The sequence below is a fragment of the Histoplasma capsulatum genome, assembly GCF_000150115.1.
Source record: "Histoplasma capsulatum G186AR genomic scaffold supercont2.14, whole genome shotgun sequence".
NCBI classification, from domain to species: domain Eukaryota; kingdom Fungi; phylum Ascomycota; class Eurotiomycetes; order Onygenales; family Ajellomycetaceae; genus Histoplasma; species Histoplasma capsulatum.
This window is the reverse complement of record NW_025544814.1, coordinates 186,156-211,247: the sequence shown is the minus strand read 5'-3', so window position 1 is coordinate 211,247 and position 25,092 is coordinate 186,156. Positions and strand designations below refer to the sequence as shown.

The window sequence follows — 25,092 nt, the reverse complement described above, 5'->3', positions numbered from 1 at the left end:
GGAAGGGGAGGGAAAAGGCCATAGGCTTTGTAGATCGGAGGTTGGGGGATAGATACATGATGAGCTTATTATGCATGTAAATGTACTTGTACAGTTTCCATTTCTGTTGTTGCCCCTTTCTCGTGTTATCTTCAGATATTTCATCCACCGCAGTCTCCAAGTGTGGTTAGACTTGGAGAAGGGCGAGTTGTCGGCGGGATGTTACTCCACTTTTAGTACCATCTAGTATACGCATACGATCTCGTTAAAGAACTATTAGAATCATATGTTTCACTCCTTTTAGTAAATTCCTTAGTCCAAGCTTTGAGCTCACGTCTTTAATAAGCTTCGATCAATGGTAAGGTGTTCTAAGTAAAAACAACAGCAATATTTATCCAGGTTACTTCGTTCCAGAAGAAACGAAAACTATCTAATCCAAATCAACCAAGATCTAGGTGTTAAATAGTACAGAATTAGGAAACACGTCACGAGGGGATATAAAGCGATAAAAAACATGAAAGGGCAACGAAAATGCATATCGGAAAGCACGCTTCGTACTCAGAACATTGAGAGGTCAACAGAACCACACTCGCCGTATCGAGTTATCACTCTAGTCTAATCGGGTGGTTTTATAACCAGAAGCGTCGGGGGGATCCAGTCAAGTCTTTGGGTGAGTCTCCTCAGGGCTCTGCTCGCCAGCATTATCATTGCTAGTGACAGCTCCTCCATGACCATCAGTACCACTCGCATTCCCTTCTTGCTTATTCTCCTTGTCTGCTTCGTCCTCTCCCGCCTCCATTTCCTTCCTTGCCTCACTCCGATCTCTTGAACTTGATGACCTCCACTTGAATCGCTTCCCTTCCTTTCCCTGCTCACTGAGCCAGCGGAAATCCTCCTCTTCAACCAAGATGCCACTACTCCTATTGTCGCTGCTATTGCTATTCTGATTGAGGTGGCGGCGGGACCATATTCGTGAGAGCCGTTCTTCACCACCATGAGTTCCTGTGGCGGGTACAGGCAATTGACTTGCAGATTTTTCAAATGCAAACGCTCCTTCGACGACGGGTGTTGCCGGTATGACCAGTGTCTCTGCCGCCTCTGCCAGTCCTTCTGCAACAACATGAGACCCTTCGACTAAGCCCTCAGCTTCTATGCCATAGTCTACCTGACCGGCTTCGAGAGAGCTAGCAGAAGATGGATCGACAGCCTGGTTAGCAGCGATCTGCGCAGTCCAACGACAGATCAAGTAGCGTTTAAGCTTCGACACGGCACCCAGGCTATCGACACCCTCGTCGTCCGATTTGGGACTCGCCAGAATAGTCCTTTCGGGCGCGCTCCAACGTTTGACGAGATGCCATTTGAGGCGAGCGATGTGACCCTCTGGGCGGACATATTCACGAGGACCCATACGAGACCACAAGGAGGGGTTCTCAGTAGCCATTTCGTGAAAGAAGTTCTCATAAATTCCACGCTGGTAAGGGGTTTGGCGCTGGCGGGCGATGATATGCTTGACAACGTACCAAGCGGCGAGCACACAGAGCATGAAGGGCACGCATGATATAAAGTACCACTTTATGCTAGGGTTATCGGCAAATGTGTCGACATTCATACCTAGAGCGAGTTAGAATATGATAGAGCGGGAAAGGGGTAGCGCTGAGGGATGTGTAGATATTTGAGGCCTACCGAAAAAGCCAACTATGAATGTTAGGGGCAAGAAGATAAATGTTATCCAACTCAATCGCCACACTAGATAGTTGTGTTAGTGAATAATACAACTCCAACATGACGAGAGGGCACGTACTGCTGACTCCAAGTTGGATGCTATGTCTGCTATCGCGAATTGACACGCTTTGATAGAGTAGCGAAATTAAAGTCTTAGTTGGCTTGACCAAGTCCTCTTCAACCAACGTGCTAAGTCTATCATAATCTCCTGGGATACTGTCGAGCCACGTATCGTCGGTGTCCAGATCATCTGCAACGATAGTCAGTACGGGGCATGTTAAACTAGCACGGGAATCAATCCCAGATGAGGAGGACAACACACCATCCAATTCCCTTAATCTTGGACGCATCTCTTTGATAATATCAATATGTATAAACAGCAGCTTTTCTACCTTCAGCCAAATACTTGAATTCAGCCACAGCTCTGGTGCCCTCGTCTCGTCGGCTGGCTCTTCGTAGATCTTGTCTTCCAAAATACTAACGTGGTCCATTGCAAGATCCAAAAAAGCATCCCACTCCAGCACCAGTGCCTTGAAAATATCCTCTAGGATGATCCTCGAGCACTGGAATGCAAGCTGCTCGTCCGTGGCAACGAGGTCGCGAGATTCGAATGCCAGGAAGAAAGGGAGTCGGCGCCAGCGCGATTCCCAGACGCCTCGTGCACCAATCAAGGTATCCTCGATGCTGTTGTTGTGTGAATTATCAAATATGAGAATAGCGTTGCCGTTATCGAGTGTGTTGAGGCGCGGGATGTATTCGTTCTTCAGGCGATTTTTCGCACTGTCGGTTTTCGCGGGTTCAATGATGTAAGGGTTCTTGATATCCGGATTCGTAGGTACCTCAATGGAGGTCTGTTTGTGTTGGATATAACAACTGACGCGTTGGACATAGACATCATAGCCGTATTTGGGATTATCTAGTCGCAGCGCAGAGTTCCATTGCTCAGCATTAATAATTCTCCCCATATAAACCTTGCTATGTTCAACTACTTGTCTGGAGGCCTACCGTTTTCATCGAAACAATTCAGCTCCATCATCTTCAGGCTATCATCCTGCTCATGCCGGGCCCTCGCTTTGCGCTCCGTCGGTTCATGGCAACGGTGTTGTTTGAAATAATCCAGGCCAAAGGACGTCTTGCTAATCCCGCGCCAGGGGTCATATTGTACCTTCCACGTCTTCCCGCTCAGGAAGGGCTTCCCTCCGCGTCGTTCGGGGCGCCTGTGGCGGACATAACGGCCAAAGTTGGTGCCGACAAGATCGTCTCGGTTGTCGATATTGAACTTGCGAAGGAGATAATTGGTGGCCCACTCTGCATTCTGGACATGGAAGACACGCAGCACGGCTTCGTCATTTCGTTCCTGATTGGTGTATACCCTACGGAGGTGTTCGAGGTCGTAGATTTCCTGCGCGGCTACTTTGCGCATTCCGACTTTGCAGTCATCTAACGCCCAAGAGAAAGCAATTAGTTCCATGCTCCATGGGCCTATTTCCACTTATCCCCAGTTCCTAAAATCTATACACACCCTGTTTGACGAAATCGATGATCAGGACCCTCCCGCCGAATACGTCTATCTCGGAGTACTCCTTGTGCCATTTTGGGCCAAGGTCATGCTTCTGCGTGTGTCGAGCTAGAGGTTCTCAGGGACATGTGATAAGCTTCCAGCCGGACAGAATAACCAGGGGGGAAGGGATCTCATGCTCCATACTGCCAAATCTTCTATAAGGTTCATGCACAGTCGAGAATTCCTCAGCGACTCGAGGAGACGGAGCAGGAGAATGTGGGCCATGGATATCGACTCCAGAGAGGAAGATGAAAGATATCAGCAAATCAGTCCAGACTTGGGTCTGAGCAAGGAACAAGCATACCATGGTCGTTCGGCGGTAGAGAACCAAGGTTTCTTGTGTCTAGGCGCGGCTGTGGCCGTCCTCCCGTCGTCGGTGGCGGGGCTGAGGAATGGGGGCTGGCTGAGTCTCCCATCCTGGAAGCATAAAAAGTGAAATCAATCTATTACTTCCTGCATGAAATAACGAGACATAACCCTGGAAGAATGAAGATGCGGGGCCGTCGATACAGAAATCAACATCTGAGGAATACGACCTATGAGTGGGAGGTGAAAACTATTTATGATCATCATTTTTAAGACCAGCACGCTTGGCCTTCTGTGGCTGACAAGATCAGCCGCTGTTCTGTTGACCCAAAACGAGCTCTTAGTGACGGCCAAGCACAGAGCTGCTCAGCGATTAACCTGCCTGTGCAGGCACCTGAGAGGCTGAGCAAAGTCGGACTTCGGTCGCTGTGGTCATCTGGATAGCTTCTGGTTCATGTTCATGGGCGCAGATGACTCGGGAAATGATACGCGAATTGAACCTACAAAGTACGGAGTAAAAGGGAGACTGTGGGTTCCTCCCGGTTGCATCTGGGCAAGGCAGTGCTCCAACAGAAGCTGAAGACCAGAAATTGCCCTAGAAGGTGCATTAAATCGCTCTGGTAGACGTTTGCAACTTCTTGCCAATCACAATGTTATTGTTATTACAATACTACCACAAGGCCCATGATAGTCGTACATACGAAAAAGACCTGTTGCAAACAGCCACAGATACGAACATTTTCAAGTCATCCTTGGGGACAGGTTCGGCGTTCCGGCGACGTTCCAGGGTCCGTCCAGGGGTCTTTCGGGGGAGCAGGTCCCGAATTTAGGGGCCAAAGCGGTGGGCCGAGGGTCTAGCCTTTCGAGCCAAGGGACATGCAGACGAATGCCCCCACCACCACCCCGCCAGCGATTTCCAGGCCGTGGATGCTCCAGCAATTCCACCCCGCAATATCAACAGCGACCGCAGTGACGCAGAGCTTTATCAAACCTCATATATAAACCTGAATTAAACAATTCAATCCCCTATGCTACGTTTAGAATCCCGAGGACTAATTTCACACGGCTTTTATACACTCAATACATTGCACATTTCGACCAATTCGTCTTAATCATGTCCACCTACACCGTTGCCAGCGGAGACTCCATGTGGGCAATCGCTGTTGCTCACGGTATCTCGCTTGACGCTCTGATTGCCGCAAACTCGCAGGTATCAGACCCCAGCCAGATCGAAGTTGGCCAGGTTTTGAATATCCCCGGCAGAGATGCTCCTGCCAATTCCGCTCCCGCTGCCAATGTTCCGCCCCAGAAGGAGGGTGGAGGAGCCCCCGCCGCCGCTCCACCGGCCCCTTCAGTACTTCCTTCTCTTCCGCCGCCGGTTGAACTGAACCTTAACAATGAGGGATTTAAAACGGTTGGGTATTTCACCAATTGGGTAAGCCTTTTGCTCTCTCTCTCTCTCTCTCTCTCTAGCAAAAATAGTTTTGATGTATACTGGTCTATGCAATTCAATTGGATCCTATACTCTTCGGAAGGGAATAACAATTCTGGTCAATAACTAACTATGATTGTTTTGCTAGGGTATATATGGACGTAACTATCAACCTCTGGATATCCCCGGGAATCATCTCACACATATTTTGTGTAGGTAAAATTAGAGTGAAGAAACCATATAAAAATATAAAATGAGACGGGAAAGTACAGTACCTACAATAACTAAATATATGTTAATTATAACTTATAGATTCCTTCGCAAACGTCAAACCAGATTCCGGTGAAGTGTATGTCCAATGCAAATAAGTCACCATCACCCGACAAAGGACTGTACAAAACATTAAGCTAACCCGCCGGTTGCCAGTTACCTAAGTGACACATACTCCGATCTGGAAAAGCACTACCCCGGCGACTCCTGGGACGAATCAGGGGAGAACGTCTACGGTTGCGTTAAACAGCTTTACCTCCTGAAAAAGCATTACAGACATCTAAAAACCCTCCTCTCCATCGGCGGCTGGACCTACAGCGCAAATTTCCCCGCGCCCGCCTCCACACCCACGGGCCGACAAACTTTTGCCCGCACCGCCGTCAAACTCCTCGCAGATCTCGGTTTCGACGGCATCGATATCGACTGGGAATACCCGCAGGACGACGCACAGGCACACAACTTCGTCCTTCTACTGCAAGAGACCAGACGAGCACTGGATAGCTACGCAGCCCAGCACGCGCAGGGCAAACGGCTACTACTGACAGTTGCCGTCCCCTGCGGCCCGAGCAATTACAAGAAGCTACGCATGGCAGATATGGACGTGCATCTCGACTTCTGGAACATGATGTGCTACGACTTTGCAGGCAGCTGGGATAGCAAAGCGGGCCACATGGCCAATGTGTTTCCGTCAAATAGCGTGCCGGAGTCGACCCCGTTCAATGCCGATGAGGCCGTCACCGCTTACATCGCCGGCGGCGTGCATCCGAAGAAACTCGTCTTCGGCTTGCCGCTGTATGGCCGTGCGTTTGAAAATACTGATGGCCCCGGGAAGCCGTTCCAAGGGGTCGGGCAGGGATCGTGGGAGAATGGAGTGTGGGACTATAAGGTCCTGCCGCAGCAGGGTAGTGTGGAGATGAATGACCACGAGCTAATTGCTAGCTGGAGTTACGATAAGACTGCCAGGAAGATGATTAGCTATGATACACCAACGATTGCGGCGGCGAAAGTGGATCACATTCGCCGAAGGGGGATGGGGGGTGGGATGTGGTGGGAGCTTAGCGGTGATGCTCCAATAGGGAGCGAACGGAGTCTGATTGCGAAGACAGTCAAAGGGTTTGGAGGAGTCGGGAATCTGGATCACAGTATGAATTTATTGGCGTATCCGGTTAGTCGATATGAGAATATGAAGAGAGGGTTTCAGTAGGTAGATTCTCCCCGGTCGAAGCTATGATGCGTTAGTTAATGATTTTGACAAGTTATTGGATTTGGTACAACGATAGTTCAATTAGCTATAGCAATTTTGCCCTTTTTTTTTGCATTATTGCTAAAATTTATCTCCAGAGTTCCCTGTCCACAATATTGTTGCGATCTTATGCAGCGTCTATGATCTATATTAGCCTCTGGATTTTCATATTATAGCAACCATTCAATTTTGGAAGTGTTTTTACAAAAGACAATTCTAATACACCGCAAAAAATAATATCATTTATCTAATAGATATTGAGAGGCCCAATTTAAAACTTTCATGCCAACCCCTCTCAATATACACATAGAAGGCCTATCTATCCATTTAGACATCCACAGCCCAGTAATCGCCCAAGGAGAAAATCGAAATATAGTCAGGTGTAACAAGTCTTGATCGTATTAAATCACAATCACTCCCCAACTAAATTTTCTCTCCCTAAGAATATGAGTACATTCGCAAAAACTAACGAAGAACACAATGCCAGGTGGGGGGAAGCAGAATGTAGATAGGAAGGAGAAGGGGAAGTATCAAAGCACAAGCAATAAGAACCCCAGACCTTGAGAAAATTTGCAATCCCTGCTAATCTGTCCGTCCATTCATCCATTTCCGCAACTATATCTCAAGCTAGAAAGTTACCATGCCGATGTTTCGCCGATGACATACCCGGAGTTTTTGTAAGAAGCTTTCCAAGCAAAGAGACATATAATTAAAAGGAGAAATGCCATAAGAAAAAGAAACAGAATGCCAGCCCAGGTAGGTATAATCCATAACGTTGTGAAATGAAACTTGAGGAGAAAGAAAACATCTTAGAGAGTCAAAACAAAAATCCATTACATCTCCCCACGTGCTGGTCATTCAGACCCCATCCATCCATCAACACGGGCAACGAGAACGACATCCTTATAGCGCCTCAGTCCCAAGCCTCAAGCCCCAACGCTTCGCAAAAATCCGCAAAAATCCGGTTGATGACCCTAGCTAGCAAGAAAACCCAAATAAGAACAAGAAACTGTCTATTCAGCCCTCCCCTGCGTAACCTTCGCAGCCTGAATAGCCGACATCTTTTGAGTCCAGCCCTGTGTAGGGTGCGGCTTCTTCACCGTACGCAGGTCATCTGATGAGAACCCTGGAATGCGCATGTTATAGTTACGTTCGAGGATGAGTTGGATATCGCGGATATCAAGTGTTGACGCCGGGCGGAGTTTAGCCAAGCGGCATGCTGCAGTGATGACGTCGTCGACGAAGTCATCTGCCATTTGGAGAATGAACTGAATAGGGTTTTTAAGCGTTGTTAGTTGGGTGTCTTATAAAGGTGTGTGTGAGAGAGATAGAGAGATGGAGGGTATAATTTCGGAGAAGTAACGTTGGTAGAGATACTGTGCAAACAATAGTAAAATAGAAATAATACCTCTTCCGCATCAGGTGTAAGCCCCTGCCCTTCCCCTCCCCCCGTTACCTGTTTCACAAGTACATCCAACATTTTCTTGCTAAGTACATGCTGCCCCTCCCCCTCGAGTACATAGCCCGGATGCTTTTGAATAGCTGGTTGGCTCATTACTCCCATCGCGCCATGGCTGGGTCCACCGGATAACGTAGGACGCGCGGGACCCATGGATACGGGTTCGGGAGGTTTGACGTTCAGGGTCTTGGGAATGGCCATGTGCACGCTACGCGAACTGCTATCAGTTCGATTGTGCGCGTATCCCTGAGGGTGGGAGTGGGTGTTAGGAGGCTGAGGCTGTTGTTGCTGCTGTTGCTGTTGCGGTTGCGGTTGCTGTTGCTGCGGCTGTTGCTGTTGCTGAGGTTGCGGTTGCTGTGGTTGCGGCTGCGGCTGCGGCTGCTGCTGCGGCTGTTGTTGAATGGGTGTCTGTTGTTGAGTTGAGTTTGAGTAGTTTTGGGCAGATTGCTGGAAGGCAGCTTCCTGGGAGAGGGGCCGAGGTGGGCCTTGGGGATGGCTTGCGATGTTCTGGGTTGAGGTAGTGGATAAGGGAGTGCTGGAGGACTCAGTTTGTGATGGGTGTTGGGGAAAAGGTGGTTGTGACTGTGGTAGAGGGTTCTGAGCTGTGGATTGTTGAGGTTGCCCGGTGATTTGAGGTGGTTGTGAAGTGGGTTGACCCGCCTGTGAAGTGGCAGGAGACATGATGGTTTGGCCAGCCTGGTTTCGCGCAGCTACAGCAGAGGTAATAGTGTAGGGAGATGGCCCATTAGTAGAAGCTTGAGCTGGCGGACGAGGCCCATCAGGCAAGCCCGGCTCAGTTTTCACAATCGGACCCTGTGGCTGTTGCTGTTGTTGCGGAACTGTGGGAGCGGGACCACCGACGACAGGTCTATTTTGCTGCGCATTTGATGTTTGCTGTTGTGGCGCCTGCTGTGGCTGTGACTGCGTTTGCGTCTGCGCCTGTGACTGCCCAACTCGAAAAGAGTCTTGTTGTTCTTTAAACTTGATAAGGAACTCGCTTCCCTCCTGGAACAGCTTGTTAGCGGCCACCTGCCGATTCTTGAAATCCTGCATCTCCTCCGGAGTCAAATTCCCTGCGCTCTGCCGCTGCTGGTATGCCTGGCGTAACTCGTTCAGTTTTGCTTTGCCCAACTCCTGCTTTTGCAACGCGATGCCATATCGCAACTTGGCATCATTCAGCCACGCTTCAGCCTGTGCCTTGTCGACCTTGGGCGGATATACGAAACTCAAACCATTCACTTTAGCTTGTATCTGCGGCAGGAGCTGTTGAAACTGTGTTGCACCCAGAGATTGCCGTGGCTGTTGTGGTTGTTGCGGCAACTGGGGAGGCACCTGGGGCGGCTGTGCGTCTTCACTCTTCCCCTGCGCTTGTCCTTGGCCCTTCTGCTGCACCTGCTGCATTTGTTTCTGCTGTTGCTGAAGCTGCATCTGTCGATACTGAAACGACTTCATCTGGCGCATGAGAGTCTGTGAAATACCAGCTAACTTTGCATGGGCGGCGTTATACTCGGGGGTACCCGCAGCATTTGCATTGATCGTCTCCCACAGGCTCCGCACAGCCTGCGTGTTTGCTGCTTTCATCGCATCGGTCAGGTGTGGGAGTTTCTGGACTTGATCAGTGCGGATTAGGTTCTGTTGCTGGGCTGCAGGAATGGCAGCAGAGCCCTGGTTCGGGGGGTTATTGGGATTGTTATTAGGCGGGTTGGGCTGGTTCGATGAGGCGGAGGATTCCATCGTTGCAGCTGTTTGGCAGCGACAGGCACTTCCCAGCGGTGGTTTCAAGGACGGCTCGCTCCTCCACGTACGATTTCAGGATGCAGTTAAGAATAGTGTATATATATACCTTGGAGTTGAAAGGAATGATAAGAATAATATGATGAAGGATAGCCAACATTTAGCTATATTGGCTGGAGAGTTGGTTTGACACGAAGAGTTGATGTTGGAAATTGCCCAATCAGGACAAGTCTTGGCGCGGACTTTCAAATCCAGGTAGAGATAACTTAGTTATGTGAGACGGATCTATATTAAATCCTCACTTGAGGTTCAGGAGGCTTCGATATTCATTTTCAGAGAATGACTTCATTTCCTTGTCCTTGCAATGCTCGGGAATTATCATCAAGTAATATACCCAGGCAGATACATCCATTACCGTTGTTTAAAATTGTAGGAATTGGACGTTAAGACCGTTTTCCTGGCTAAGAGTACAAATAACCCTATCTTTAAGCATGCTTTCCAGACACAAAATATACACCTAGCAATGCGACTGCTTAGGAAACAGCCAGGAATGTGGCTTCGCGTTCTGCCGCTCTTTTAGCCAACAAAATCCATTGCTGCATACAGTGGATGGAGGGGTCGGTGTGAGAATCTTTCGGAGCAGCGGTTGTTTCATTCCCCTTCCCCACTCTATCCACCCGTCACCAACACATCAACCTCACTCTCATACGTCGCTTTCCGGCTGGACATGGGCAGCTGTACGGTAGGATACCAGCAAGCGCAACTGAGTTTCCTCTTTCTCGTATGCATCACACATCAGTAGGTGATGACTGGGCTAATGAGTGGAGAGATAACCCCACACCAGATCTACGATCAGGATAATATAATATGAAAGTGTAGAAGTTAAAAAGCCAATAAAAACCTCACACGTTGTACATAGCATCTCCTTCCCTACCCTGTTTGTTCATCTCATCAACTCGCCCAGATCCCTCTCCATTCCCGTCATCCGCTCTTCCAACTTCTGTTTCCGGGCTTCTAATTCATGAATCTCGAGTATCTCGCGACGCAGGTCTTCCTCAGTGACGTGCGGAGATACTTCCGCATTAAGAACTTCGGTGCTGGTTTCCAGCTCTGCAGGGTCGTAATCACTGGAATAATCTTGCGAGCGGTTCATCCGCTGCAACTGAGCGGCTTGCTCTGCGATGCGCGACTCCAGATGCGCGATGGAAGCAGAGAGATGCTCATGGCGGTGGCGGAGGGTGGATATTTGTTCTTGGGCGCCGGGGATAGGGCTGGCAGACAGCAAAAGGAGAGATTAGACGCGCAAACCAGTCAACACGATGGATGGGTGGGAACATGCAGAGGTATAAACTCACTAGACATTACACAACATCTCTGCTCCCCTTAGCAACACCTTGACATCAACTTCACCTCTCGGCTTCTTAATCTCATCTACCATATCTCCACCGAGGACCTGGGTTACGGCGGATTGGCTTTTGTTGTGTTTTGCAGCATATATGCGACTGGCCATGGAGTCTCCTCCCTCGTGTGGAAGGGGGAGGACTAGATCCGGGAATGAAGACCCAGACGCAGCAGTGGTGACTCTACGGGTAGTTCTTCTTTGGGAGTTTGCTGAGGAAGCAGAGGTGACGCGGGGTTGGGAATTGGCAGAGGGGTCAATGGAGAAGAGGGCTCGTTCGTGGGGTTCTGTGTCGCGGATTAGGGTTGTGATGTCATGCGGGCCGAGCATAGCATTTGCGAAGATTTTGGGAGGAGGGAAACTGTGTAGATATGTTAGCGAGTGTCAAATATATGAGCGATAAATGATATAAGGTTGGGTGAATCGTCTCATACGGGAGATCCGCGATGGCAGTTGCAGAGAGGGAGATCTGCTCTAGATGGCTTTCAAGGAGACCCATTGGTGAAGGCGGTAAGCGAACGGGGATCAAAATTCAATCTCAATTGGAGTGGATTATAGAGGTATGCTATTGAATCCGATTCATACGGTATGAACCGGGACAGAGTTGATATGTTTACTGCTGCATCAGCATATCAATGCCTCCACGCCAAGACCAGCACGTCGAAGGTCCAAACAAAGCTATACGATCAACGATGCGACTGGTGATCTCCAATCCCCTGGTATCAACGACAAAACATATCCTCCACAAGCAATCACAGCTGCTCACCATTCAGCGGCGGCTCCTCGCCACTGTCGACTGACCACGGCTGCTGACCCAGGCAGCTGTTGTGCTGACTGGTACGCGGAGCTGCTGAGTCAGCCCAGCCTCAGCCCAGCCTAGCTGCGGCATAGCCCTTCCAGCAGCAACACCACATAAACCGACCCAGCCCAGCCCGCCCATCGCCCGCCACGCCTAACCCAACCCGGCCTGCCTGTTCTGTCGCCTTCTTCTGTCGACCACCTCAAACATCACCTCGACACAGCATTGTCATTGCTGTCTGCCCTCCCCATCCACGCCCCCCAGACGCTCTACGTTCCTGCTAGCTCTCTTCCCCCTACGGCTCTTTTGTCACTGTACTCTGTTTCACACTCTCCTTTCTTTGCTTTGCCGTCTCTTCCCTTCCAAGCTGCCAGCCGCCAGCTCCATCCTCCAGTTCCAACTTTTGCACAGGCGCCGAGTAGTACGCCCAACAAGCTACTCACCTTCAGAGTCTCCAATATGCCTGCTGAAAGGCGTTCCCTGAGGTCCAACAAGTCGGACACCTCAGCTAACGGAGAAAAACATCGCTCAAACTCTACTTCCCAGAATTCCAAAGATAAGCCGGCTCCTCCTTCTACCAGATCATCTGTCCGGGGGAAGACAGCTGCTGCCTCTGGCAAGAAGACGTCCTCCTCCAATACCGCTAGCTCAACATCAACACCAACCTCGACTTCAGTATCCACATCTGCTGCAAAGAAGATGGTTGCTGAAAACGATCAGACTGCTCCTCACACCAACGGCGGCTCAGACCCCGTCGAGAATGGCGTCAACAATGTCAACGGGACGGAGGATGTGGAAATGGCAGAAGACGACGCCGATATCAATGGATCTGCCACCCAGAAGAATCAGCGTGAAGGAGGAGGTGAGTCTGATGACGGGATGACCGTGGTGGTGCCACCATCCAAGGGCTCCAGATTATCAGGAGAACCCGAACAACATCAGCACGATATCACCATGAATGAGGCAGAGGATGGTGACGAGGCTGAGGTTGAGGTGCAAGTTGATCCCAGGGAGAAAGCTTTATCAGGTATTATTGGCTTAATTTTTTATTTTGTTTATTTTTTTTTCCCTTATACCACTTTTGATAACTCTGGCAGACATGGTGATTCAACTAACTCATGTTTATTATCGCTTCTCTTTTAACAGATATCAAAAGCAATTTCACACTGCTCGAACGTGCTGTTGTCCATTTTGATCCCCGATTTACATTGCGAGCCTTGCGGTCGATATCATCGGTACGGAAACAGCTGTCTGCTTACCTTCTTGCCCAGGTCATCGTAGAAACATATCAGCCCTCGGATTCAACGGCATCATTCCTATTAGCTTCCATTGGCAGGAAATCGGCTTTCGCCGATGCTGCCGCTGATTTGCCAATGGATATCGATGGTGAATCAAGGTATCCTGGAAAGGGATCCGCTACGCGCGATGTTCTTCCCGAGGTCGATATCTATCTGGCTATCCTCATCCAGATCTATCTATATGACAAGAAGGACATTGAACAGGGTGCAAACTTCTCCAGTAGCCTTGTGGAGCTAGTGCGATCACACAATAGAAGAACCTTGGATTCTTTGGCTGCTCGTGTTTATTTCTACTACTCGCTCTTTTACGAGCAGCTTGCTCCGCTTCCCCCGTCTCCAGCCGCAGCCGTTATTTCCATCCGCCAGCCACTACTTCAGGCATTGCGAACTTCCGTTCTTCGAAAGGACCAGGACATCCAGGCAACCATCACCACCCTCCTCCTGCGCAATTACCTGTCAACGTCGCACATCTCCCAAGCAGACCTCTTCGTCTCTCGTTCAGAATTCCCGCCGGGAGCACCCAACAACCAGATCGCTCGGTATCTTTACTATCTTGGTCGGATCCGTGCCATCCAACTGCAGTACACTGAGGCTCACGAGCATTTAATCGGTGCCACTCGCAAGTCTCCCTCGAGCCATACCGCAGGCGGTTTCTACCAGGCATCCACTAAGCTCCTCGTTGTCGTCGAGTTGTTGATGGGTGATATCCCTGACCGCGCAATCTTCCGCCAAGCAACCCTTGAGCGGGCTATGCATCCTTACTTCCTGCTCGTGCAGGCCGTCAGCATCGGCGACCTAGATGGATTCATCGGCATTGTCCAGAAACACAGCTCAACCTTCCGACGCGACGGCACGTACACACTTATCCTACGTCTTCGACAGAATGTCATCAAGACAGGTATTCGTATGATGTCTCTGGCTTATACGCGGATTTCCCTTCGGGATATCTGTCTCCGTCTAGGATTGGATAGTGAAGAGTCAGCAGAGTATATCGTCGCGAAGGCCATCCGGGACGGTGTAATCGAAGCTTCACTGGATCATGAGCACGGGTATATGAAGAGCAAGGAGGTGGGAGATGTGTATGCGACTGGGGAGCCCGGTGAGGTCTTCCATGAGCGCATCCGGTTCTGTTTGGATCTTCATGACGAGAGTGTCAAGGTATGGTTATATTTTCTCTTGACCTTTTCCGCTATATATTATAACAAGGTATATATATGATATTAACCGGGCAAACGAAATACAGGCCATGAGATTCCCCATGAACCAACATAGGCTCGAGCTGAAAAATGCACAGGAGGCGCGTGAACGGGAGAGAGAACTAGCCAAGGAGATCGTCGAGGGGGACTTGGATGATGACGATGCGGGCGGAGACTTTGACACGATCTAGCTACTTCTTCCTTGCCGCTTTTTCCTATTCTTGTGTTTCTTTATGTTTTTTTTTCTTTTTTTTAGAACGGAGAGAAAGTCGGCTTGGTTGATTGATTGCTCGATCTGTTGACTTATGGATGGATGGATGGATGGATGGACTGAATGGTGGGATTTTGGTATTGGTACTATATTTTAATTGAGGAGCGATAAAGAAACAGAAGCATTTTTCTAGTGCTGAAATCTTTGCAATTCTCAATTCCTACTCCTTGGGAATACTGTTATTTCGTTTTTTTTTTTTCCTTTTTTCATTTTTGTTATTTGTCTTACTTCAACATTTTGATATTATTTACTATTTTGCCGGGCCCGGGAAAGCCGGCGTGAACTCTCTCTCTCTTTCTTTCTCTCTCTCTCTCCCTCTCTCTCCATATATATCTATATATATATTACGGGACTGTTCATATTCAGAAGAACATACGCCCGACTTGACAGACACATATTCCGGCTGAAGGCATGGGCTAACATAACAACAGTTCGGGGTTTACTTTATGGATGGCCACAATTATGTATGGCATTTTTCCTCATTTTCCTCCCATGTCTTGTTCAAAAAATTTTTAATTCCGGCACCTTTTCCTCTTGTGTTTACTTCCCATTATCCTTTTTTAGCCCTCCTTTACTAATCCCTAGACGGACTTGCCGAGAAGTTCACTGGTTGCTTATTTATTTATTTATTTATTTTATCTGTGTATTTACATTCGTTCGGCCATTGCAATTTGTCAAGTAGCGCAATCCTGCGGAAGATGGTGCAGGTTGAATAAACGAAGAAATAAACAAGTATGCGGACATCTGCGGAAGCCTTAGTGCATAGTTTCACCGAAGTATGAGACTTAGACCAGCAATGGAGGAAGAATCTCGGTCATGAGGCCTAAGTGACGCTGTCGTCCCGTATATACGAGTTGTCTAATCGTGTTGTGGTTCTGCGCCTTGTCTTCGTCAATCCCGGCCAAGTCCAACTCGTCGCCAGCCAAAAAAAAAGTTTCAGCTTCATTTCACTCAACAACCTTATCCACCACCACCTCTGCACTTGCAACAACCTCAATTGATCTCAACCACCTCCCGTATCCCGCCCAATTAGATTATATTCATGCCCGTCTAGCATATCAACCATCACCAGGGAGCCCCGGCCGCAGTCTGTCGAGCTGCCATGCGAGCTCGACCAACGCTCATGCCCTATGGGCTTCTCCTCCGCCCAGGGACTCCCACCCGCTCACCGGCTGCAGCGAGAGCAGCAACCGCCCTGATATGCTCTCAATGCTTAATAGACAGCTGCATCTCCAGCTCCAGCTCACTCTCATCTCCCAATCTGCCATACAACATCCGCAGCTACCATCCTTCGCGCCGAAAAAATCAATCGGCCCTTGGCTCTGCCGCATCCGCCGCCCAAAATCTATTCTCGAAAGAGAGCCCCCCTCCTCCTCCTCCCCCACCACTGTCATCACCTTCTTCCTCCTCGCCCTCACCAGCACTATTATCGCGCTCACCAGGAACTTCTCCGCGCTTGCCAGGCACGCCAGGCGGCGTCCCCGTAACCATTGACCCCCTCCGCATCGTCGCCAAAGAGCTCAAGTTCATGAAAAAGAATATCCACAAGCTTCTCGGCTCCGGCCACCCCCTGCTCGACAGAGTCGCAAAATACTACACAACAAGCGAAGGCAAGCACGTGCGGCCCCTCTTAGTTCTGCTCATGTCGCAGGCGACGGCCCACGGGCCCAAAACGACCCGCCAGGTCCCATTCGTTAGTGCTGCCGGTATCAACGATGGCATTACATCCCCTGCCATACTGTCAGATACAAACCCGGACCAGAGCGCATTGCTCTCCTCCACTTCCCCGTCCTCGCTCGAGGCTGCGTATACTGGGCTGGCAGGGAATGTTGACGCCAACTACGACGCCGACAGCGGGAACGGCACAGACATCCTCCCCGCCCAACAGCGGCTGGCGGAGATTACAGAGCTAATCCACACGGCTTCGCTGCTGCATGACGACGTGATCGATAACGCCGTCACGCGGCGCTCCACCGTGTCCGCGAATCTGGCATTCGGGAACAAAATGGCCGTGCTGGCGGGCGATTTTCTCCTGGGCCGTGCGTCAGTTGCGCTTGCCCGCCTGCGCGACCCAGAGGTCATCGAGCTGCTGTCCACCGTTATCGCGAACCTGATCGAGGGCGAGTTCATGCAGTTGAAGAACACGGAGCGGGACGAGTTGAACCCGTCCTTCACGGAGCAGACGATCACGTACTACCTGCAAAAGACGTACCTGAAGTCCGCCAGCCTGATTAGCAAGTCGTGTCGGGCGGCAGCGCTGCTGGGCCATTCGTCACCGGAGATTGTGGAGGCGGCTTATTCGTATGGCCGGAATCTGGGCCTTGCGTTCCAGCTTGTGGATGATATGTTGGATTATACGATTAGTGGGGATGAGCTGGGGAAGCCTGCTGGTGCGGATTTGGAGCTGGGACTGGCGACGGCACCGTTGCTTTTTGCCTGGAGGGCAAACCCGGAGTTGGGGGCGTTGGTGGGGAGGAAGTTCAGCGGGGAGGGGGATGTGCAGTTGGTAAGTTACTATTTTTTTTATTATTCCTATTCCTATGGTTATTTGTTGTTGTGTGTTATCTTACTCCCACCGTCGAAAAATCGAAGCTCTCTATATAATGTTTATATCTATATAGATACACTAACATGTGAGGTGGAAAAACCGAATACAGGCCCGCCAAATCGTCTCCCAATCCGACGGCCTCGAGCAAACCCGCGCCCTCGCGCAGGAATACACAAATAAAGCCATCCAGTCCATCCGTATCCTCCCTGACACTGAGGCCAAGACAGGCTTAATTGAGATGTGCGCGAAACTCACCAAGAGGCGGAAGTGAGCGAAACAAACAAACAAGCAAGCAAGCAAAGGGAAAAAAAGAAAATACTATAATGGAGGGGAAAAGAAGAGAAGGAAAAGCCCAGAGGAAAAGCGAATGGAATCCGAAGTAGGCGGTGAACGGAAGTGCCCTTTTTCTTTTGTCTCTCTCCTGATTACTAGCCCCGTGTGTCTGGTTTAATAGTGGGCGTATCGGCCGGCCATATATAGATAGATGTACTTTTATGGAAATGTATTTGGCATATGTCAGATGTAAGTTTATGTTGTGTGTGTGTGTGTGTGTGTGTTGGATTAAAACTGAAAAAAAAAACGAAATTATAGTACGGGGACGGAGACGGGGGGTGTAGTAGATAGAGGTACCTTTTATTTTCTTTCTTACTTTTTTTCATTGTTGACATTGCTATCGTTACCGTTATCATTATATATTATTATATTTCTTCCTTGAAGAAGTAAGATTTGATTTCCCTCCTATCTTTTCACGCCCGCGCTGGTTTTGTTTATCACACGGGGTTAGATAGCGCGGTGAGATATTTGTTTAGGTTACAGTAGAGAGAAACGAAAAAAAGACGTGCATGTGCATGTCTTCTGCTTTAATTTACGTAGGATTGATATAATTCAATTCATCCTTTGCGTTGTCGCCGGTTATCAACATTAATCCTGAAGCTTGAGCTTGGGAATTGATATAACACGCCCAGATGTTGCGCAGATATAACAGGAACATGATATGATGCAAGGGAGAAGAAATGGAAATATTTCAAAATGACGAGTGAAACAGGCACAGAAAGATCTGGGTAAGTTAGAAAGATGCCTGAAGTGTATGGAATATGTTTTTGATGTAGCTGTATATGGCCAGTTCAACTTCATGATTTTGGCAAAAAAAAAAAAAAAAAAGAAAAAAAAAAAGGGAAGAAGAGTTTATCGGTTGAAAGGGCCAGTCATTTTTCTTCTCACAGTTGCACAGACTCGTGAAAATTACCGGTTGTTTATGGATCGGATATTTTGCTCTATTTGAGCTGGGGTGTCCTCGAAGGATCTTGCGGTTTAAAAATACAGAAAGTTTCCGCGCGTTGAATCATCCCGTCCGAGTCGTAAATCACAGAGAGGTGATCATTCTAAAGGTGTATGCATGCATAGGGATATGTACCTACACATGTCGTGCGGAGATATGGTAGCTTCCTGCTAAGAGCAACATCTTCCACAAAAGCCACGCAGAAGGGTGATGTCGAAAATTTCTTTAATATCCTTCAATGATACCTATGTTCTCCACGGATGTAAGACAAGTCAATTGCATGTGGGGAAAATCCATGACGAGTACGGAGTAGACCAACCGCCGATGCCACGACGGGTCGAAGGCTTGGGATTGGCCGCTTCAACTTGAGCCTCGGCGAAACCGTGTAAAAGGCCCTGTCGCGGTGATCGGGCTGCCCGTCATCTGCCCACTGATTTTCCTCGCCGTCAAAGGCGGACCCAAAGGGAACATATCGTCGCTGATTTCATGCTCAACCAACCGCACGGAGCCTAGAGATGGCGTAACCTTCCCCGGTCTTGAGGCGCTTAAACCCGCTTTGTTAGGTAGCCTCATCCCTGTCGGAGAGATGGGCGATAGGTTCCTTTGTTGCGTTACTACGCCGGGTGGGGACCGGTTTAAATCGCCATCATTTACGTTCAACGATAGCTTAATTTTCGGCTTTCGCTGCTGCTCCTGCTGTGGTGGCGGTGGTGGTGGTGGTTGTAGCTGGGGAGACTCGACTTTGAGTCGTTCGAATTCCGAAATTAGGCTGTGGAAATATACGCGTGCTTGTATGCTTAATGCATAGTCTGCGGGAGTGCACATCGCATGATTGAGAGCTAGGGAAGGCGCACCCGCTGATACCAGGAGCCGAAATGCCTTCAAATTTCCCCATGCACTAGCATAATGCAAGGCGGTGTTGCCGACGTTATCTGCAAGCGTGACGGACGCATCTTGTCTGAGAAGCGTTGCAATGGTACTTGTATCTTCTGAGGAATTGGAAGAGGAACGCGGGCGCTGCTTCGGAGGAATTAGGCATGTGCTTTGCGCCGGGTGGGATGCGTTGGAGTTTTGAGCCGCAAGCATGAGGGGTGTGGCGCCATTATGGTCAGGCCGGTCGATGGTTTGGGGGAACTGAGTGCACAGGAATTGGACACAGGAGGTGTGGGAATGAGCAGCTGCAAGGTGGAGAGGTGTAGCTCCATCAGTGTTCACGCTGATGCCGGGGGCCGCATCGAAGCCGCTCTCCAAGATTTGAGGGGTGCATGAGTCGTGGCCGAATGATACAAGGAGTTTCTAGGAATTGTGTTTTAGTGGGGGGTTAAGGAACAAAATATGAAGATGCGGTTCCATACAATGATTTCCAGGTTGCCAATAATCGCTGCGAGATGCAGTGAGGTATTGCTCTTATCGTCGAAGTTTGGGTTTTCCAGGAACCTGGGGTTATTCTTTATGATACGCTTCACCAGCAAGACATCGTTCCACAGGATAGCGCTCCGCAAGCGGACATGCACTGGTAGGTCAACCCTAGTTGTCAAAAGTTAGCACAAGCCCGAGAAAAGATACGCTAGGTAAATCAGTTGCATTGCAGCTGCGAAGCGTACATCATCTCCTGGGACACCGGCAAGTCGCTAGGGTCAAAGTTGCAGGTCTTCCATGTTCTCTTCGGGAGTTTCAAGAAGTTGAACGTCTATGGGAAGGTTGGTCAGGGCCATGGAACGGGGTTCAGATGGCTGCCGAGAAGCTTCGAACCCGTGGTAGAAAAGGAAACCAAAATGTCGTCCAGGAGTCGAGGGTTACACTTGAGCACGGCTTTCGAAAGGTGGAACGTGGTGGTAAACCTTAGCTAGCAAACTCTCGGTGGGGTTTAACCATCGATGCAGAGATTGATAATTAATTACGCTGGGTTATCCGGCGAATTACACGACGAACGATGTATACACAGAATTACATACAGAATAACTAGATGCTCTTCTTCTTCTTATAAGTACAGATGTTGAATGCAACTGTCAGAATCCCAGCTATCGTATGATCTCTTTGATGCAGATGATTCGCACTCAGTTATGTATCTATTCTACTTTATTTCGTTTGAACTGCTAGTTATTTTGCATATTAAGTGTATACACGATCCGTAATTCGCCGGGTCAGCGGTGTAATTATCAATCCCTTTCTGAGAGTGGAACCTGGTTGTAATGCCGTGGTCTGAATCTTATCCCACTCTAACACTCTAACTCCAGATTAGTTATATAACCCAAATCTAACCGTAACCTCCTAACTAGTTAATCCTAACCCCTTACCTAATAGGGGTCTGTGTGAGAACGTGTGTGAGAACGTGCGTGAGAACGTGCGTGCGGGTTAGATGAGGTGGAGTTGAGCGTAGTTTAAAAACTGGGCCAACTTTTCAACAACCATCGTCAACTGTAACCATCCCTAGAATTGATGGATAGTTATATATATATATACACGGAGATTGGCTGATTGCAGTTGGAAAAGCGCCTATAAAAATCTTTTATAAGTTTATTGCATACCTTACAAAATAACTGGTTTAGTTAACTATATCCAATAACTTAATCAGAAAACCAATCAAATAACTAACTATTATAATTTTTAAAAAATTTATTTTTGAATCATTCCTTACCACGTAAATATATAACCGAGCAGTCTTAGATTGGTTAAAAAATATCTTAAATAGGGACTGATAATTACACCGCGTGCCTGGCTAGTTTACACCTGCTAAAATGTCTACTTTTCATACGGAATAGTGGATACACAACTTTCGTGTTGCAAAATAGCTTGAATGGATCGTGAGAAACTTCTCGTTGCTTGCTCGCAATTTGAAGTTGTAGTTACACAGATAGAAATTTTTATATCATATTGAAATCTGATGGGGGTGGAAGGCCGGTTCATCGCAACTATCCAACGGGTGCAGCACTGCTCAAATAGCCTTCTAGCGAGCGATAGGGATGCCAACAAAATCTATATATAAAAAAGATGTCATCATTCATCACCTTACAGAACTAGATCATCTCAATTCGATCTCGATCTTGTCATTGATGAGAAAGACAATTTTAACACTGTATATAATAAATTCATTATCAAACAATGAAGAGCAGTGAGTATCCAGCTGATACATACCTAGCTAGCGAGAAGTATCTACTTGAATAGATTTAGGTATCTATTTCATAAGCAATCAATTAAATATTGATAGATTGCTAGATATCTAGTTAGGCTAGACAAATTATTAGATATCCAGCTGGTAGGCATCTAGATAGCTAGCAATATCTAATTCTATAGAAATCAATTGGATATCAAGTGGGTAGGCAGCAAGCTAGGTAGAGATCTGATGAATATGCCATGGAGAACATTCAATCTCTATCAAAATGCTAATTATTTTATATGTAACGTTGTTATATACACTATTCCTTTCAAAAATAGACATTTTAGCAGCGATGAAATTGTCAGTCCCCTTCTCAAAATATTTTTACCTTCGTTCATCCCATCCCACCCGGTTCCATGGAAACGGACCGTGGGATTTCAAGTAGAGAACGGTAGGGAAATAAGATAGAAGAATTACTTCATGATTATACTTTTATTAAGTCTCTTCCCATCGCACCCTATCTGGTTCCATGGAATGGAGCTGGGCTTTGAAGTATGAGATGCGATGAAATCGGGATGGAGATAAGGTCAAAGTCTGTGTGGAGATGAGGGTTTTAAAATGTCTGTGACTGCTCACTAGCTCACTAAACATCATCCAATAACAACAAAGTAAAAAATCTTGTTCATTAGATTTCAGTTTAAATTCTTAATGTGAGTCAAAATTTTTGCAGAAGCTTCTGCATAACGTTTAATTTGATTTCATTTTATTTTTATTTTATAGATTTTTAGTTCAATGGTATTTATTTAGCTCCAAATATAATATAGATAAATTTTAAAAACGTTATATTGGCTAAGTGTAATTTATATTTTGCAATTTAATACTCGTTAAGCAAGCGAGCCATATAAGCAAGAGGACTATCTTAACAAATTTCAACTTTCTACTGTTTCATATCTCAACAACTTTATAAGATAAAAGTTACTAATTTTGTATAGATAAAATGTAGACTGTTAGGTTTGTTTAATCTACTGCATTATTTATAAAGATAATTTTTCAATATTAGAAAATATCTGATAAAAATTTGTGGTTCCTACACTATGCTGCAACTTACTGGCGCTTGCCGTGGAGAGGCGGTGGGGATGCGTGGCCATGGCCGTTGTGGGCTGGGCCACACCACCACACCCACAGGTATGTATATCCCTATGAGCACAACCATTTAACAAATGGTTACGTTGGCCTTTTTCTATATAGTGTTAGCTTTATCACAAATTAATAAGTCAAGAAGATCTTCAAAAATATTGACTTCTTTCAAATAAATTTATATATATCTTTTAATGTAGTTCACCACATTCTCGTTAGCCTGACCATGTGATATGGCCCAATTGAATTTCTCACACATCAACCTCATATAGTTATTCATAATAAAAGAAGAAAAAATAGTGAAAATAGACTTATTTTAACTGCTTTAGCAGTCAAGAGTCAAGAATTAACTCAAAGAGCTACTTTCTACATATCTAGACAATATTTGCATCTATACATTGATATTTAGAACTAGTAGTCTATGTGATGTAGGTTGATTTGCATGGTGGTTAACGATCAACCTCCTTTGTCTCGCCCAATAATTACAAATAGATATTGTGTTGCTCTCGCTTAGCTAGTCAGCAATACATGGACAACGTTATCCTACTACAGGGTTCAATATCACATGGTAAGGTTAACGACGATGTGGAGTGAAAGAGAACGTGGTGAACTACGTCAACTTTAATCTCAGTGCAGTATAATAATGGGACCTCCCGCTCGCTCGCTTATAGACTATGCTAAGTTTTGACCTTTATCTCGAATAGCTAACTATCTATATTCTCCTCTTTTACAATAAAAGTGTCATCTATTAAAGAGCTACTTTTTACATCTTTTATTGCTTTGTTCTATATGGATAATAAATTGCGATTGCAGGGAAAAACAAAACCTAAACACGATGAGTTATTTTATTACACAATTTTTTCTTCATTTCGTTATTCTCAACATGATTAGTACTGCTGCAGTTTCGGTAAGTATCTACTATATTTCTCTCATACGGCGCATACACTAACTCTAATTATAATCAAAGAATGAAAATTCCTATCCACTTAACACAATCAACTATATAAACGAAGATAATACTTTGCACTTATTTGATGCAAAGAAGGACATGATAGATTATTCAGAAAAGACAACTTCGGATCAAGAGGACCTTTTTCCAACTTCAATGAATGCTGATAGCCACAGTGTTTCAATTGATCATGATTTAAATCAGCCGCTATCTCAAAATCTCTTTTCTGAAGATTTTGAAGCGAAAGATAGCACTCAATTCAAATTTCAAAAACGTGCTGGTTTACCCGTTCCTGCAAATCTAGCTTGTCATCAAATTCCTTGTGATGTTAGCTTTGACTGTACTCGCCTACTGAACCCGATCTGTTCCTTTTGTCTGAGAACAAACAGATCTGGTGGAATATGTCATCCTTAATTACCTGATCTGTTTTTGCTATATAGTATAGTTAAATCATTACACGGTAAATACGTTTCTCAGTCAATGTTATAGGAAGGAAGTAACTATTAGATAAAAACTACAAGAGTTGTTGTTTTTGTTGATGACCGCCCCCCTTCTAGATGATATCAGTGAGGATATCTAGCAATGACATCTGCTAATGATATCTGTCGATGATATCTACCAATGATATAATATCTGAGAGAATAGCTTTTCTGAGCTTATTGGTCCGCCCTGCCCCAGCTGCACGTTCCATAAAGCTCCTGCTATAGTGTCGTGCCTGAGCTTTCTAACTCTCTGAAGGAATTAAAGATATCTTTATCCCCGGGATTTAGAGGTTCATTTGCCCACCCCCTCGAAGGGGGGTTGATATGGGCAACCTGTCCCTAGTAAGTACCCAGCTTCTTTTTCTTTTTCTTTTTTAATAACTACCGGGAACAAATCAAACCAAACCAAATGTGGTCGTACGGCTTTCACAGGTGGAGTTGTGGCTCAAGACAGCCAGTTCTCAGGCCAAAGTTTTGACTAATAACCTTCGCTTGTCGGGTCAAGAAATAGAGGGAGGATGCCCCCTCAAAAAAGCTTTAACTGAGAACCCGATGAAAGAGTGCTTTTTTATTTGTTTCTCCCGGCGGGTTAGCTGGGTCGTTTTAGGTGCTAGGTTGACAGTTTAAACCACGCCGAAAGCTTTCTAGCCGAGATTTTGATCCACGTCAAGTGTATGCTCAACTTTGACCACCATTTCTCTAATTACCATCGTCTTAAGTTCACAATTTATGCCTTACAGTTTCACATAAAGGGTGCTGTACTCGCTAGATAGTTACAATTAACCAACATTCTACCTCCATCCATAATTTCAAAAACAATTTACAATGCAATATAATAATGGAGACTAAATGACCTTACAAAGCTTGACAATCAACTCATTAATAAGTTAGATAGACACTTTTTAGTCTGTCATAACACTGATAGAGTATA

The 25,092-nt window shown here is 46.9% G+C and overlaps 8 protein-coding genes across 8 annotated transcripts; 4 read left to right on the top strand and 4 right to left on the bottom strand.

Moving 5' to 3' along the window:
* Positions 1-637: 637 nt before the first annotated feature.
* On the bottom strand, positions 638-3,678 carry HCBG_07721 (uncharacterized protein; the record flags this gene model as incomplete). Its single annotated transcript, XM_045434770.1, has 8 exons — positions 638-1,590; positions 1,663-1,725; positions 1,781-1,951; positions 2,024-2,617; positions 2,707-3,183; positions 3,224-3,328; positions 3,407-3,496; positions 3,567-3,678. The coding sequence occupies 8 exons, from the start codon at positions 3,676-3,678 to the stop codon at positions 638-640; spliced, it is 2,565 nt and encodes an 854-aa protein (XP_045284076.1).
* Positions 3,679-4,682: 1,004 nt separating this feature from the next.
* Positions 4,683-6,474, top strand: HCBG_07720 (chitinase; the record flags this gene model as incomplete). Its single annotated transcript, XM_045434769.1, has 4 exons — positions 4,683-5,003; positions 5,149-5,212; positions 5,313-5,349; positions 5,427-6,474. 4 exons carry the CDS (start codon positions 4,683-4,685, stop codon positions 6,472-6,474), a joined length of 1,470 nt encoding a protein of 489 aa, XP_045284075.1.
* A 942-nt stretch (positions 6,475-7,416) lies between these two features.
* Positions 7,417-9,785, bottom strand: HCBG_07719 (transcription initiation factor TFIID subunit 12; the record flags this gene model as incomplete). Its single annotated transcript, XM_045434768.1, has 2 exons — positions 7,417-7,491; positions 7,922-9,785. 2 exons carry the CDS (start codon positions 9,704-9,706, stop codon positions 7,417-7,419), a joined length of 1,860 nt encoding a protein of 619 aa, XP_045284074.1.
* A 552-nt stretch (positions 9,786-10,337) lies between these two features.
* On the bottom strand, positions 10,338-11,845 carry HCBG_07718 (uncharacterized protein; the record flags this gene model as incomplete). The annotated part of the gene is made up of 3 exons (XM_045434767.1): positions 10,338-10,977; positions 11,062-11,466; positions 11,540-11,845. 3 exons carry the CDS (start codon positions 11,602-11,604, stop codon positions 10,650-10,652), a joined length of 798 nt encoding a protein of 265 aa, XP_045284073.1.
* Positions 11,846-12,363: 518 nt separating this feature from the next.
* HCBG_07717 (26S proteasome non-ATPase regulatory subunit 3) lies at positions 12,364-14,957 on the top strand (the record flags this gene model as incomplete). The annotated part of the gene is made up of 3 exons (XM_045434766.1): positions 12,364-12,931; positions 13,051-14,360; positions 14,446-14,957. The coding sequence occupies 3 exons, from the start codon at positions 12,364-12,366 to the stop codon at positions 14,587-14,589; spliced, it is 2,022 nt and encodes a 673-aa protein (XP_045284072.1).
* Positions 14,958-15,771: 814 nt separating this feature from the next.
* Positions 15,772-17,488, top strand: HCBG_07716 (decaprenyl-diphosphate synthase subunit 1; the record flags this gene model as incomplete). Its single annotated transcript, XM_045434765.1, has 2 exons — positions 15,772-17,175; positions 17,327-17,488. The coding sequence occupies 2 exons, from the start codon at positions 15,772-15,774 to the stop codon at positions 17,486-17,488; spliced, it is 1,566 nt and encodes a 521-aa protein (XP_045284071.1).
* A 1,368-nt stretch (positions 17,489-18,856) lies between these two features.
* Positions 18,857-20,105, bottom strand: HCBG_07715 (uncharacterized protein; the record flags this gene model as incomplete). The annotated part of the gene is made up of 3 exons (XM_045434764.1): positions 18,857-19,792; positions 19,852-20,023; positions 20,101-20,105. The coding sequence occupies 3 exons, from the start codon at positions 20,103-20,105 to the stop codon at positions 18,857-18,859; spliced, it is 1,113 nt and encodes a 370-aa protein (XP_045284070.1).
* A 3,404-nt stretch (positions 20,106-23,509) lies between these two features.
* HCBG_07714 (uncharacterized protein) lies at positions 23,510-24,223 on the top strand (the record flags this gene model as incomplete). Its single annotated transcript, XM_045434763.1, has 2 exons — positions 23,510-23,637; positions 23,698-24,223. 2 exons carry the CDS (start codon positions 23,566-23,568, stop codon positions 24,091-24,093), a joined length of 468 nt encoding a protein of 155 aa, XP_045284069.1.
* Positions 24,224-25,092: the final 869 nt, after the last annotated feature.